The sequence below is a fragment of the Heterodontus francisci genome, chromosome 3 (assembly GCF_036365525.1).
Source record: "Heterodontus francisci isolate sHetFra1 chromosome 3, sHetFra1.hap1, whole genome shotgun sequence".
NCBI lineage: Eukaryota > Metazoa > Chordata > Chondrichthyes > Heterodontiformes > Heterodontidae > Heterodontus > Heterodontus francisci.
Window position 1 is genome coordinate 56,911,793 of NC_090373.1, and position 14,076 is coordinate 56,925,868.

At 41.8% G+C, this 14,076-nt stretch overlaps 1 protein-coding gene across 5 annotated transcripts in view; it reads left to right on the forward strand.

Annotated features, from left to right (window-relative positions):
* Window positions 1-14,076, forward strand: part of LOC137356506 (kinase D-interacting substrate of 220 kDa-like) — a 222,811-nt gene that overhangs the window by 160,390 nt on the left and 48,345 nt on the right. For all 5 annotated transcript variants that reach the window (XM_068022406.1, XM_068022401.1, XM_068022395.1 and 2 more), the window contains exons 22-23: window positions 1,184-1,328; window positions 10,771-10,933. In XM_068022406.1, the coding sequence (XP_067878507.1) occupies window positions 1,184-1,328; window positions 10,771-10,933 (308 nt within the window). The remainder of the gene's footprint in view (window positions 1-1,183; window positions 1,329-10,770; window positions 10,934-14,076) is intronic.

Here is a 14,076-nt window from a genome sequence, read left to right on the forward strand (position 1 = left end):
TCCTCTCGCCCCACAACATTCCAAGATATCTGCACTTTTCTAATTCTGGCCTCTTTGAGCATCTTCGATTTTAATCGCTCCACCATTGGTGGCTGCGCCTTCCATTGCCGAGGCTTGAAGCTCTGGAATGCCCTCTCTACCTCCCTTTCCTCCTTTAAGACACTCCTTATAAACCTACCTCTTTGACCAAACTTTTGGTCATCTGACCTAATGTCTCCTTGTGGCTTGGTGTCCTATTTTGTTTTGTAATGTTCCTGTGAAACTTCTTGGGATGTTTTATTATGTTAAAGACACTGTAAAAATATGTTGTTCTCTTCCTCTCTTATTCCCCATCTATAATTTCTTCTTCCTGTCTCACTTTCTCTGGGCTGCATTTTACTAAACCTCCAACATTAGGTTTTGTGGTCGGGGGCTGGAGGGTGTGGGTGGGGAAGGGGCGGGTGGTGGGTGGGGTGGAAATGCCTCCAAGAGAGGGCCGCCATGCACCCTGACGCCGGGAGGGCCTGGCCCAATATTACTGGCGATGGTGGGACCCCAATTTGAATATTTAAATAAATTAACATGATTGATTTAATTAAGCTCACGCGCCGCCTGATGTCCAGTTTCAATCTTCGGTCCGGTGGCTGGGACTCCTGCGCTTTTGGATCCCCGTCCGGGGAAATGAGGCACAACACTGTGGTGGGGGAGGGAGGGCTGGAGGGGAGGTAAGTTTATCAGTGCTGGGAGAGTGGGTTGGTGTCAAATTAACGTCATGGGTGTAGGGGATGGTGGAAAGGGTTGTAGTTGAAAGTTTGTGCAGTTTTGGGGGGGGAAGGGACAAATAATTAATTTAATTGGTGGGGGGGCGGTGGGAGAGGGTCAAAAGAGATGTATTTATTTATTTATTTTAATTCAGTTTACCTTTAAATATTTAAATCAGCCAGTAGGGCTGACAGCCCTTTAAAAACGGTGTCAACGCTTACGCACAGGCAGCTTACGCCATTGCCAGCGACGGACAGCCCCACTCCGGGGATGCAAATGAGCCGCCGCACGGAAGACTGTGATAGCTCTATGGCGTGCAGCCTGTCTTTTCATTTCAGCAGCAAGATTATAAAATCCAGCCCTCTGACTTTCTCTCCTTTTGCTTTGTTTGCCTTTCTTCCTCAAATTTTCTTGTGCACTCTGATCTTTTCTGTATTAACAGGATACATATCGTCGCCGACAGATGCAGCGGCAGGTTACAAGACAGATGTCTTTTGATCTGACCAAGCTTCTGGTTACTGAAGATTGGTTCAGTGACATTAGTCCTCAGACTATGAGGCGATTGCTGAACATTGTTTCGGTAACAGGTGCGTAATAACTTTTGATTCACACTTTCAAGTGGTTTCCGTGCGAATGTACTTTCAATAATTAAGAACATATCAGCAACGTAGGCCTTACATGGTTAATACTTAAAATAAGTAAACCTCTTAAGATCACTGGTGCTTGATAAACCTTTAATAGGTTCTTATTTTCTGATAAACTATAGATTATTGATCAACAGCCACTGCAGTCATTACACCATATTTAATCCTGCATTCTAGATGCCATTATTCCTCAGCTGCTAGAGTACTACATGATGCCTGGCAAGGTGGAGTGATGGTAGAATTTGGTACACTGCAAACCCTTTTATAGGATACCTGCTCAGTAATCAATTGTGGTATAGTTTTCTGTGCAATTACTTTATTTCTGTTCTTTCTTGGTAATCAATTTACTTTTTCCTTGATAAACTTACAGTAGTTATGTTCTATATGGTAAACCTCATATAACAACAACCTAAGGTGTATTCACTGTTGGCATCTGCACTCAGATACTGCTGCCAAAAAACTGATTCAAAATGAATAAAATTACAGTGAAGTTCACTACTGTGGAGTGATTTCAATACAGTAATCTTATTTTCTGGTTCAAGTTAATAGCAAAGGACAATAAGTATGATCAAAACCAAGTGAATAGATTGGAGAAAAACTGATTTTTGAGGGGCTGGGACTAGAACTTAAGATAATAAAATGGGCAATAATATTGGCAAATAACAATATAGAACAACAATGGGAATCACATAAAATGGTGTTCAACACAGTGCAGGAAAAATATATTTAACTAAAAGGGAAGAACAAACGAAACATGAGTGAGACTCCATGGATGAATAAAGACCTAGGGGAACAACTGAGGGTTAGGAAAGAGTCATACATTAAGTACGTAGACAGCAGAGGAGTGCATGTAGAGAAAGAATATGAAGAGATAGAAGAGCAGTCCAAAAAAGTTAGGGATGAAAAGAGGAACTATGAAATTCAATTATCAAGGAACATAAAGCAAAATAGTAAAATATTTTACAGGCACATCAATTAAGAAAAAATAGGCTGGGATAGGAATAGGACCATTTAGACAGGATAATACGCAAGTGACAATAGAGAGATGGCAGAAATATTAAATAATTATTTCACTTGAGTATTTACCAGGGAGATAGAACATGACATTGAATGATGAGATGAGTAATGAGATAAGTGCATTTAAAATAAAGGGATTTATAGAATAAACTAATCAAGCTCAAAGAAGATAAGGTCCCTGGTCCGGATGGATTGCATTCACGCAATTTAAAAGAATCTAGGGAAGAGAATAGCAGAGGCAATATGACACATATTTGTTCGAAAAATGTGTAGTGCCAGAGAACTGGTGGATAACTAACGTAATTCCTACATTTAAGAAGGGGGGTAGAATATGCCCAGGGAATCTCAGACCTGTAAGCTTAACATCGGTGTTAGGAAATGTATTGGAATCCCTACTAAAAGAGAGAATAGAAGAACATCTAGAAAAGGAAACTATAGGATCAATAGTCAGCATGGAGTTCAAAAGGAAAAATCTTGCTTAACCAACCTGATTGAATGTTTTGAGGAGGTGACGGATAGAGTTGATTCTGGTAAAGCAGTAGCTGTAATTCTTCTGGATTTTCAAAAGTGCCTCATAGTAAAGTGCCCCATAGTAGACTAATGAACGAATAAGGTCAGAGAATGCAGAGTTAGGGGACAAGTGGCAGAATGGATTGCTAGCTGGCTTCAAGACAGAAATCAAGTGGGATAAAAAGTTATTCAGAGTGGCAGAAGGTAGGAAGTGGTGTTCCACAAGGATCAGTGCTGGTACCACTGTTGTTCAAAACTTATATTAAGGATTTGGACTTCGATATCAAAAGCACAATTTCCAAGTTTGCAGGTGATACCAAATTGGGAAGTAGTCAATACTGAGGATTATAGGCGGATATTAGTAAACTTGAAGAATGGGCAAATAATTAGTAAATGAAGTTCAATACAGATAAATGTAAGGTAGTACATTTTGGCAGGAAGAATAGGGAGGTCACTTATTACTTGGAAGGCGTGAGTCTAGGTGCGGTAAAGAAACAAATACACCAATCACTAAAAGTTGCCCCGCAGGTTAGCAAGGACATTTTTTTTAAAAAGCAAACCAAGCACGAGGCTTTATTTCTAGAAGGATAAAATTGAAAAGTAGGGAAGTTATGCTAAACCTGTGTCGATCCTTGGTTAGAACACACTTGGAGTACTGCATGCAGTTCTAGTCGCCATATTATAAGAAGGGTATAGAGACACTGAAGAGGGTGCATATAAGATTTGCAAGGATGATACCAGAAATGCATCGATATACGTATCAGGAAAGGATGAGCGGTATGGGTCTCTTCTCTTGATAGAGAAGGCTGAAGGAGGACCTAATTAGAGGTCTTCAAAATTTTCAAAGATTTTGATAGAGTGGACAGAGAGAGAATGGTTCCACTTGTGGAGAAGAGCATAACTAGAGGCCATCAGTATAAGATAGCAAGAAGTCAATAAGGAATTCATAAGAACATAAGAAATGGGAGCAGGAGTAGGCCATTCAGCCCCTCAAGCCTGCCCCGTCAGTCAGTAAGATCATGGCTGATCTGTCCCAGGCCTCAACTCAAAAAATTTATCCACCTCCTCAAATATATTTAGTAACCTAGCCTCCACAACTCTCTGAGGTAGAGAATTCCAGAGATTCACCACCCTCTGAGCGAAGAAATTCTTTCGCATCTCAGTTTTAAATGTGTGACCCCTTATTTTGTAACTATGTCCCCTAGTTCGAGATTCCCCCACAAGTGGAAACATATTCTCAACATCTACCCTGTCAAGCCCCCTTAGAATCTTATATGTTTCAATAAGATCACCTCTCATTCTTCTAAACTCCAGTGAATAAAGGCCTAACCTGTTTAGCCGTTCATGAAAAGGCAACCCTTCATTCCAGGAATCAGCCGAGTAAACCTTTTCTGAACTGCCTCCAATGCTAGTATATCCTTCCTTAAATACGGGGACCAAAACTGCACGCAGAACTCCAGGTATGGCCTCACCAACACCCTATACAGTTGTAACAAGACTTTGCTATTTTTAAACTCTAACCCCCTAGCACTAAAGCCAAAATTCCATTTGCCTTCCTAATTACTTGCTGCACCTAGTCATAGAGTCGTAGTCATAGAGTTTTACAGCACAGAAACAGGCCCAACGCGCCTGCGCCAACCATCAAGCACCCATCCAATCTAATCCCATTTTCCCGTACTTGGCCTGTAGCCTTGTATGCTATGGCGTTTCAAGTGCTCATCTAAATACTTCTTAAATGTTGTGAGGGTTCCTGCCTCTGTCACCCCTTCAGGCAGTGTGTTCCAGATTCCAACCACCCTCTGGGTGAAAAGATTTTTCTTCAACTCACCTCTAAAGCTCCTGCCCCTTACCTTAAATCTATGCCCCCTAGTTATTGACTCCTCCGCTAAGGGAAAAGGTTTCTTCCTGTCTATCCTATCAATGCCTCTCATAAATTTGTATACCTCAATCAGGTCCCCCCTCAGACTTCTCCGCTCCAAGGAAAACAGTCCCAGCTTATCTAGTCTCTCTTCCTAACTGAAATGCTGCAGTCCAGGCAACATCCTGGTGAATCTCCTCTGCACCCTCTCCGAGGCAATCACATCCTTCCTATAGTGTGGTGACCAGAACTGTGCACAGTACTCCAGCTGTGGCCTAACTAGCACTTTATACAGCTCTAACATAACCTCCCTGCTCTTATATTCTGTGCCTTCCTAACCACCTTATCTACCTGTGCTGCTGCTTTCAGTGATCTATGGACAAGTACCCCAAGGTCCCTCTGACCCTCTGTACTTCCTAGGGTCCTACTATCCATTGTATATTCCCTTGCCTTGTTCGTCCTCCCAAAGTGCATCACCTCACACTTCTCAGGATTAAATTCCATTTGCCACTGCTCTGCCCATTTTACCACCCTAACTATATTGTCCTGTAATCTAAGGCTTTCCTTCTCACTATTTACGACACCACCAATTTTCGTGTCCTATGCAAAATTACTGATCATACCTCCTATATTCACGTCTAAATCATTAATGTCCACTACAAACGGTAAGGGTCCCGGCACCGATCCGTGCGGTACCCCACTGGTCACAGGCCTCCATTCGTGAAAACAATGCTCAACCATCACCCTCTGCCTCTTTCCACTAAGCCAATTCTGGATCCAGTTTGCCAAATTACCCTGGATCCTATGGACTCTTAGCTTAACCAATCTCCTGTGTGGGAGCTTATCAAAAGCCTTACTGAAGTCCATGTAGACTACATCAACTGCTTTACCCTCATCTACACATCTAGTCACCTCCTCGAAAAATTTGATCAAATTTGTCAGACACGATCTACCCCTGACAAAGCTATGCTGACTATCCCTGATGAATTCCTGCCTCTCCAAGTAGAGATTAATCCTGTCCCTCAGAATTTTTTCCAATAATTTCCCTACCACTGATGTTAGACTCACAGGCCTATAATTACCTGGTTTATCTCTGCTACCTTTCTTGAATAATGGTACCACATTTGCTGTCCTTCAGTCCTCTGATACCTCTCCTGTGGCCAGAGAGGATTTGAAAATTTGTGTCAGAGCCCTTGCTATCTCCTCACGTAGCAGCCTGGGATACATCTCATCTGGACCTGGGGATTTATCCACCTTTGAGCCCACTAATACAGCTAATACTTCCTGCTTTTCAATGCTAATATGTTCAAGTATATCACAATCCCCCTCCCTGATCACTACACCTACAACGTCCCTCTCCATAGTGAACACCGATGCAAAGTAATCATTCAAAACCTCACCTATGTCCTCTGGCTCCACACACACATTGCCTCTTTGATACCTGATGGGCCCCAGTCTTTCCCTGGTTGTCCTGTTGCCCTTAATATACTTATAAAACGCTTTGAGATTTTCCTTTATCTTGCCTGCCAGTGCATTTTTATGCCCCCTCTTCGCTCTCCTAATTACTTTAACTCCCCCCCCCCCCCCACTACAATTTCTATACTCCTCGAGGGCCTCTGCTGTTTTCTGTGCTCTGACTCTGCCATAAGCCTCCATTTTTTTCCTTATCCAATCCTCTATATCCCTTGACATCCAGGGTCCCCTTGACTTGTTGGTCCTACTCTTCACCTTTACGGGAACATGTTTGACCTGAACCCTCACTATTTCCTTTCTGAATGACTCCCACTGGTCTGATGTAGACCTTCCTACAAGAAGCTGCTCCCAGTCCACTTTGGCCAGATCCTGTTTTATCATAAAAGCAAAATACTGGGATGCTGGAAATCTGAAATACAAACAAGAAATGCTGGAAATACTCAGCAGGTCTGGCAGCATCTGTGGCGAGAGAAGCAGAGTTAACATTTCAGGTCAGTGACCCTTCTTCAGAACTGGCAAACATTAGAAATGAGAAAGGTTTTAAGCATGTAAAGCGGGGGTGGGGCAAGAGATAACAAAGGAGAAGGTATAGATAGGACAAGGTCACAGAGACTAACCGACCAGGAGGTCATGAAGCAAAGGCAAACAATATGTTAATGGTGTGTTGAAAGACAAAGCATTAGTACAGATAGGGTGTTAATAGACTCAAAACTGAACAGCCGCAAGTACAAACATGAAAAGAAAAGTTTGCTTACTCACTTTTTTTTTCATGTTTGTACTTGCGGCTGTTCAGTTTTCAGTCCGTTAACACCTTGTCTGTACTAATGCTTTGTTTTTCAACACACAATTAACATATTGTTTGCCTTTGTTCCATGACCTTCTGGTCGGTTATTCTCTGTGACCTGGTCCTGTCTACACCTCCTTTGTTATCTCTTGCCCCACCCCCACTTTACTTGCTTAAAACCTTCCACGTTTCTAATATTTGCCAGTTCTGAAGAAGGGTCACTGACCTGAAACGTTAACTCTGCTTCTCTCTCCACAGATGCTGCCAGACTTGTTGAGTATTTCCAGCATTTCTTGTTCCTGTTTTATTATATTGAGATCTGCCTTCCTCCAATTTCAGTACTTTTATTTCCGGTCCCTCTATGTCCTTTTCCATAGCCACTTTAAATCTTAGAGTTATGGTCACTATCCCTGAAATGCTCCCCCACTGCCAATTCTACCACTTGTTCGTCTTGTCCAGTGCCTCCGCATCTCTTGTAGAACTTTCTACGTGCTGGTCAAAAAGCTCTCCTGAATGCACTTGAAAAATTCTGCCCCCTTCAAGCCTTTTGCACTAATACTATCCCCTCTAACATAGGGGAAGTTGAAATCGCTTACTATTATTACCCTATTTTTGCAACTCTGAGATTTGCCTGCCTATCTGCTCCTCTATCTCTCCCTGCCTGTTTGGAGGCCTGTAGTACACTCCCAGCCAAGTGATTGCCCCCTTTTTGTTTTTAAGTTTGACCCATATGGCCTCATTAGAGGAACCTTCTAAGATATCATCCCTCCTTACTGCAGTAATTGGCTCCTTAATCAACAGTGCAATGCCACCTCCTCTTTTATCCCCGGCTGTGCACCCTCACCCTCCAGAATACTCTGTAATCGCTCAGTGATATTCATGACACTTGCACAAGGGAGGCAACATACTATCCTGGAATCATGTCAGCGACCACAGAAACGCCTATCTGTTCCTCTAACCATAGAATCCCCTACCACTATTGCCCTCTTGCCCCTTTTTCTCCATCCCAGCACAGCTGAGTCACCCATGATATTCCAGTTATGACTCTCTGTGCATTCTACAGAGGAACCCTCTTTCCCATTGGTACTCAGAACTGAACTCTGTATGATCCAGGAACCTGTACTCTAACTTTTTGTGTTTCATGTACAAGAACATCCAGATCCCTCTGTGCTGCAGTATTTTGTAGTCTTTCTCCATCTAAATAATCATCTGCCTTTTTATTCTTCCTACCAAAGTGGATGACCTCACATTTTCCCACATTGAACTCCATCTGCCAAGTTTTTGCCCACTCACTTAACACATCTATCTATATTCAGAAGCAACTTCTTTACCCAAGGAGTGGTGAGAATGTGGAACTCACTACCACTATTGAAGTGAATAGTATGGATGCATTTAAGGGGAAGTTAGACAAACAATATGCAGGAAAAGGGAATAGAGGGTCAGGATGATGGCTTTAGATGAGGAAAGATAGGAGGAGGCTCGAGTGGCCCATAAATACTGGCCTGAGACGCAAGCAACAGTTCAGGAAGAATCAAGATGGTGCCCAAACTAGAAGAAAAAATTTATAAATTAGTTCACAGCCAGCTCATAATGTCCATTTTTGCAATTGCAAATTGTGGTAACTTTAAATAGGTAAATCTCGATATAAATCTGGACATGGGAACTTGTAACAAAAATATTAACATAAAAGTGTGACGAACAGGAACAGCGACAACAGGAAGTCAGGTTTTGCAGACAAAATGCATGCAAACATAAGACTCAAGATGATAGGTTAATAGTGATTTTTCTCCCACATAACTTGCTGCTCTTACATTGGAAAATGATTATTAAACCCATCTTTGATTTATATTCAAACGTCTTTACAAATATGGATAAAAGTGCATGTTGCATGTAAAATATAATTGTAGTTCTGGTGCTTGGCTGGTAAATTAAGAATTTATGCTGGCCATTTATAAGGAGATTGTTAAAGTGTCAAGCAGGAATTTGTAGTTATTTGCAATTGATTAAATACATTTACCTTGCTACTAAGTATCATCACCTCATTCCATGACAATATGAAAGGCACAATTCAACATGGTGGCTCCTCATCAGAGCCCTTTCCTATCCTGAGTGGCGTGAAACAGGGCTGTGTTCTCGCACCCACACTTTTTGCGATTTTCTTCTCCTTGCTGCTTTCACATGCGTTCAAGTCCTCTGAAGAAGGAATTTTCCTCCACACAAGATCAGGGGGCAGGTTGTTCAACCTTGCCCGTCTAAGAGCGAAGTCCAAAGTACGGAAAGTCCTCATCAGGGAACTCCTCTTTGCTGACGATGCTGCTTTAACATCTCACACTGAAGAGTGCCTGCAGAGTCTCATCGACAGGTTTGCGGCTGCCTGCAATGAATTTGGCCTAACCATCAGCCTCAAGAAAACGAACATCATGGGGCAGGGCTTCAGAAATGCTCCATCCATCAATATTGGCGACCACGCTCTGGAAGTGGTTCAAGAGTTCACCTACCTAGGCTCAACTATCACCAGTAACCTGTCTCTAGATGCAGAAATCAACAAGCGCATGGGAAAGGCTTCCACCGCTATGTCCAGACTGGCCAAGAGAGTGTGGGAAAATGGCGCACTGACACGGAACACAAAAGTCCGAGTGTATCAAGCCTGTGTCCTCAGTACCTTGCTCTATGGCAGCGAGGCCTGGACAACATATGTCAGCCAAGAGCGACGTCTCAATTCATTCCATCTTCGCTGCCTCCGGAGAATACTTGGCATCAGGTGGCAGGACCGTATCTCCAACACAGAAGTCCTCGAGGCGGCCAACATCCCCAGCTTGTACACGCTACTGAGTCAGCGGCGCTTGAGATGGCTTGGCCATGTGAGCCGCATGGAAGATGGCAGGATCCCCAAAGACACATTGTACAGCGAGCTCGCCACTGGTATCAGACCCACCGGCCGTCCATGTCTCCGCTTTAAAGACGTCTGCAAACGCGACATGAAATCCTGTGACATTAATCACAAGTCGTGGGAGTCAGTTGCCAGCATTCGCCAGAGCTGGTGGGCGACCATAAAGACCGGGCTAAAATGTGGCGAGTCGAAGAGACTTAGTTGGCAGGAAAAAAGACAGAGGCGCAAGGGGAGAGCCAACTGTGCAACAGCCCCGACAAACAAATTTCTCTGCAGCACCTGTGGAAGAGCCTGTCACTCTAGAATTAGCCTTTATAGCCACTCCAGGCGCTGCTTCACAAATCACTGACCACCTCCAGGCGCGTATCCATTGTCTCTCGAGATAAGGAGGCCCAAAAGAAAAAAAAGAAATATATTTACCCAGCATAAAATACATAATTGAAACATTTTCTTGATTTTTTTTTTTTTGTGCTGATGGCTCATTGCTTATTTGAATCATCAACTAAATTGTGAAATTAATACTCGTGATTTTAAAACATTATTTCCTGGGCAATATACTTGCCATTGTTTACTTAAGTATTTGTTTTGAAAGTTTAACGAGAAAGATGCAGTATAGAGGGAAAGATGTTTGTTTGTACAATTTTAATTGTTGATATCCATTTAAAATTCAGAATGGAATTATATAAATGTGCATTATTTGTTATGTATTGATGGTTTAGAAGTTATAGTGGTTGTCCAGTTTCAAGAATTATTCCACAGGTTTTTACTTTAAAATAGCATGTCTAATTTGTTTTAGTCTTGGAAATAATTCTGATCACAACAATTAAGCCGATTTAATTAAATTTCATTATAGGGCGTTTACTAAGGGCTAACCAGATTAGTTTCAACTGGGATCGGCTTGCCTCTTGGATAAACCTCACAGAACAATGGCCGTACAGGACCTCTTGGCTTATTCTGTACCTGGAAGAGACTGACAATATTCCAGATCATCTCACCCTGAAAAACATCTATGAAAGGTGTGTAATGCACTTCATAGTTAATTTAAATTAACTCCCCATTTCAAACATGCTTGTTTTAGGACATATTTATTTTTTCTATATAGTGTTGTCATAAACAGATCCCAGCTTTTTTTGTCTAAATTGTTTTCAACATGACTCTTAACAGGTATGCAAGGGTAATGCTCCAATTTTTCAATGCCCCCATTTAGCACATTCTTTTCCTCTAATTGGAGTGGAAGGACAGGAGTTGGCTTCTTACTGCCCCTATTGAGATTTGGGAGGAACTACGTAGGCGAATTCACATTCCATTATAGTAGTGGTGGCAGTGTTTGTGTAACCAAAATGCCTGGAAGTTGTCATTTCGGCTGTCATTTTTTTCTTAATCGATCCTTGTGTTCATATGTCATTATATTTGTGAAAGCCATGCTTCCTCCTGCTTGCACGTCAATGGTCTGGACTGGGGCTCTATCATTAGCCTAAAGATTCAGTAGTGTCAAGAGTGTAGGAATTGAATGAGAAGACTACTTGCCAATCTGGGTCTGAATATCCCCCAAAGATTCTCCAGTGAATGTCCTCCCTTGTTTCAACAAAACTGAAGCACAGATGAGTGTTTGAGTGTCTGTGCTCTGTCAGTTAGCAAAGGAAGTAACCAGCTGGTTGCTCATTTAATTGGCACAACTTTGCAGACTGTTGAAACATTTCACTCAAGTGAAAACATTAGTACCATTGCATTCTCACATCATTCACTTCCTGATTGTGGTTGTTTTCTGGTTTCAGAAAAAGGAAGTTAAAGTCATCACATGCTCCATCTGCTCATTGACACTTTAATTTAGACTCTAATTTTAAAAGCAGGACAGAACACTAACACATTACAATAGACTTCTATTAAAATCAATGTTCATGAGTTGAGGAACTTGGGAAGTAATTGGCAGCACTTGGCATTGTTGTTACGTTACTTTCAGTAGATGGAATACTAATGTAAATAAATGTGAAAGTGATGTATAACAGCAAATGCCACAGTTTCATTATAAATATATATAAGTACAGTACAGCGCAGTTTTTCTAGGTAGTGATACGTTCTGTTACTGTACTTAAGTATTTGCTTATATGCTTCTCAGTCCTTAGCTACTAAAGCATGGCAGTTTGTAAGTTATAGATGCTTTCTTGAAGAACCTGGGTTTTTGGTTGAAGAATCAGTCATTTTTATTAAGTATTGAGATAGGTTAATTGTTTGCAATCCAATGTCATTCTGTTAACAATGGAATAGGATATAGGGCACAGAAACTGGCCATTTGGCCCAACCAGTCCATGCCAGTGTTTATGCTCTACTCAAGCTCCTCCCATGTTTCCTTGCCTAATTCTATCATCGTAACCCTTTATTCCCTTCTCCTTCATATGCTTGTCTAGCTTCCTCTTAAATGCATCTATACTATTCATTTCAACCACTCCCTGTGGTAGCGAGTTCCACATTTTCACCACTCTGAGTAAAGGAGTATCTTTTCAATTCCCTATTGGATCTCTTGCTGATGATCCTATATTGATGGCCTCTAGTTATGCTCTTCTCCACAGTGGAACCATTCTCGCTCTATCCACACTATCAAAACCTCTCATAATTTTAAAGACCTATTAGGTCATCCCTCAGCCTTTTTTCAAGAGGAGACCCAGCCTATTCATCCTTTCCTGATATGTATATCCATGCATTTCTGGTATCAGGAAAAAAAACAATCTGACAGATAACATCAGAAAAAGTTTTAAACTGAGATTAATAGATTTTTGCCAGGCAAAGGTTTTGAGGGTTATGGAACCAAAGCGGATAGATGCAGTTAAGATACAAATCAGCTGGTGGAGCAGGCACAAGCGGCTGATTGGCCTACTCCTATTCATATGTTCCTATTGTGTCCAATGTTCCTCTTTTGCTAGTTTGGAGTGTGTCCTCTTCCCTAATTTATTCCGGATGTATTGCTTGCTTTCTTATCAGTTGCTTCAATTCAATGCTTAAAAGTCTTATTTCTCCAATGCTTTTCATCATAACTGATTCCACCTGATTGTGGTTTTTCTCTCTCAGTTGCCTTCTATGCTTATATATCCCTATTGTCTAGATGACCAGAACTGGATGCAGTATTCCAGGTGTCATCTGACTAGCGCACTATATAGTTTCAGCATGACTTCCTTTGATTTCTACTGTACTGTTTTAACAAATCAGAGTTTCCCAAATTATATTTTTCCCACCTGCACCCACACTTTCTAATAAACAGTGGATGGAGCTTGCAACTACAGCCTAAGTAAAACAAGCAGCAGTGGATCATCCACCTGTTGTACCTACCCCCTGCTCAATTGTCCAGCATTGGCCATTGAGTTTTGACATAACTGGAGGAGAGCCTGAGATTTGGCAGAACTGGGAGGTAGAAAGTGGGTGTTTGGCAAACTAGTGAATTCCTGGTAGCGATCGGCGGGAAGGGCACGGGCACAGGCCTGGGAGCACTGTTTGAAGTTTCTGTAAGATCTTTGTAAACCTTGATTTCGTTATTTTGCAATTGGGTCAAATTGGCCTGACTGACATTCACACTTACTCGCACTCGCTTGCTTGCTCTCACATTTTCTAAAATAAAAAAAAAGCTTTTATTTAAAAATTCTGTGGACAACATGCTCAAATTTTTTTGTCCAATTTACATTCAAATATTTTCCAATAACACAAACTGTTATGGACAAACATAACAGAGAAAAGTTGTTGGGGGAAATGGTGGCATAGATGTTGTGTCACTGAGTAATCCAGAGGCCCAAGCTAATGCTCTGGGGACTGGTGGTAGCTAGTGGAATTTAAATTCACTTAATTAATTAAAATTCTGTAATTGAAAGCTAGCCTCAGCAATAGTGCCATGAAACTATCATTGATTGTCGTAAAAACCCATCTGGTTCAGTAATGTCCTTTAGGGAAGGAGATCTGCTGTCCTTACCTGTTTTGGCCTACATGTGACTCCAGACCCACAGCAATGTGGTTGACTCTTAAGTGCCCTCTGAAATGGCCTAGCAAGCCACTCAGTTATACCAAACCACTGCAGAAAACTCTCACCAGATGGACTGCAGCAGTTCAAGAAGGTGGTTCACCACAACCTTCTCAAGGGCAATTAGGGATGGGCAGCAAATGCTGGCCTTGCCAGCGA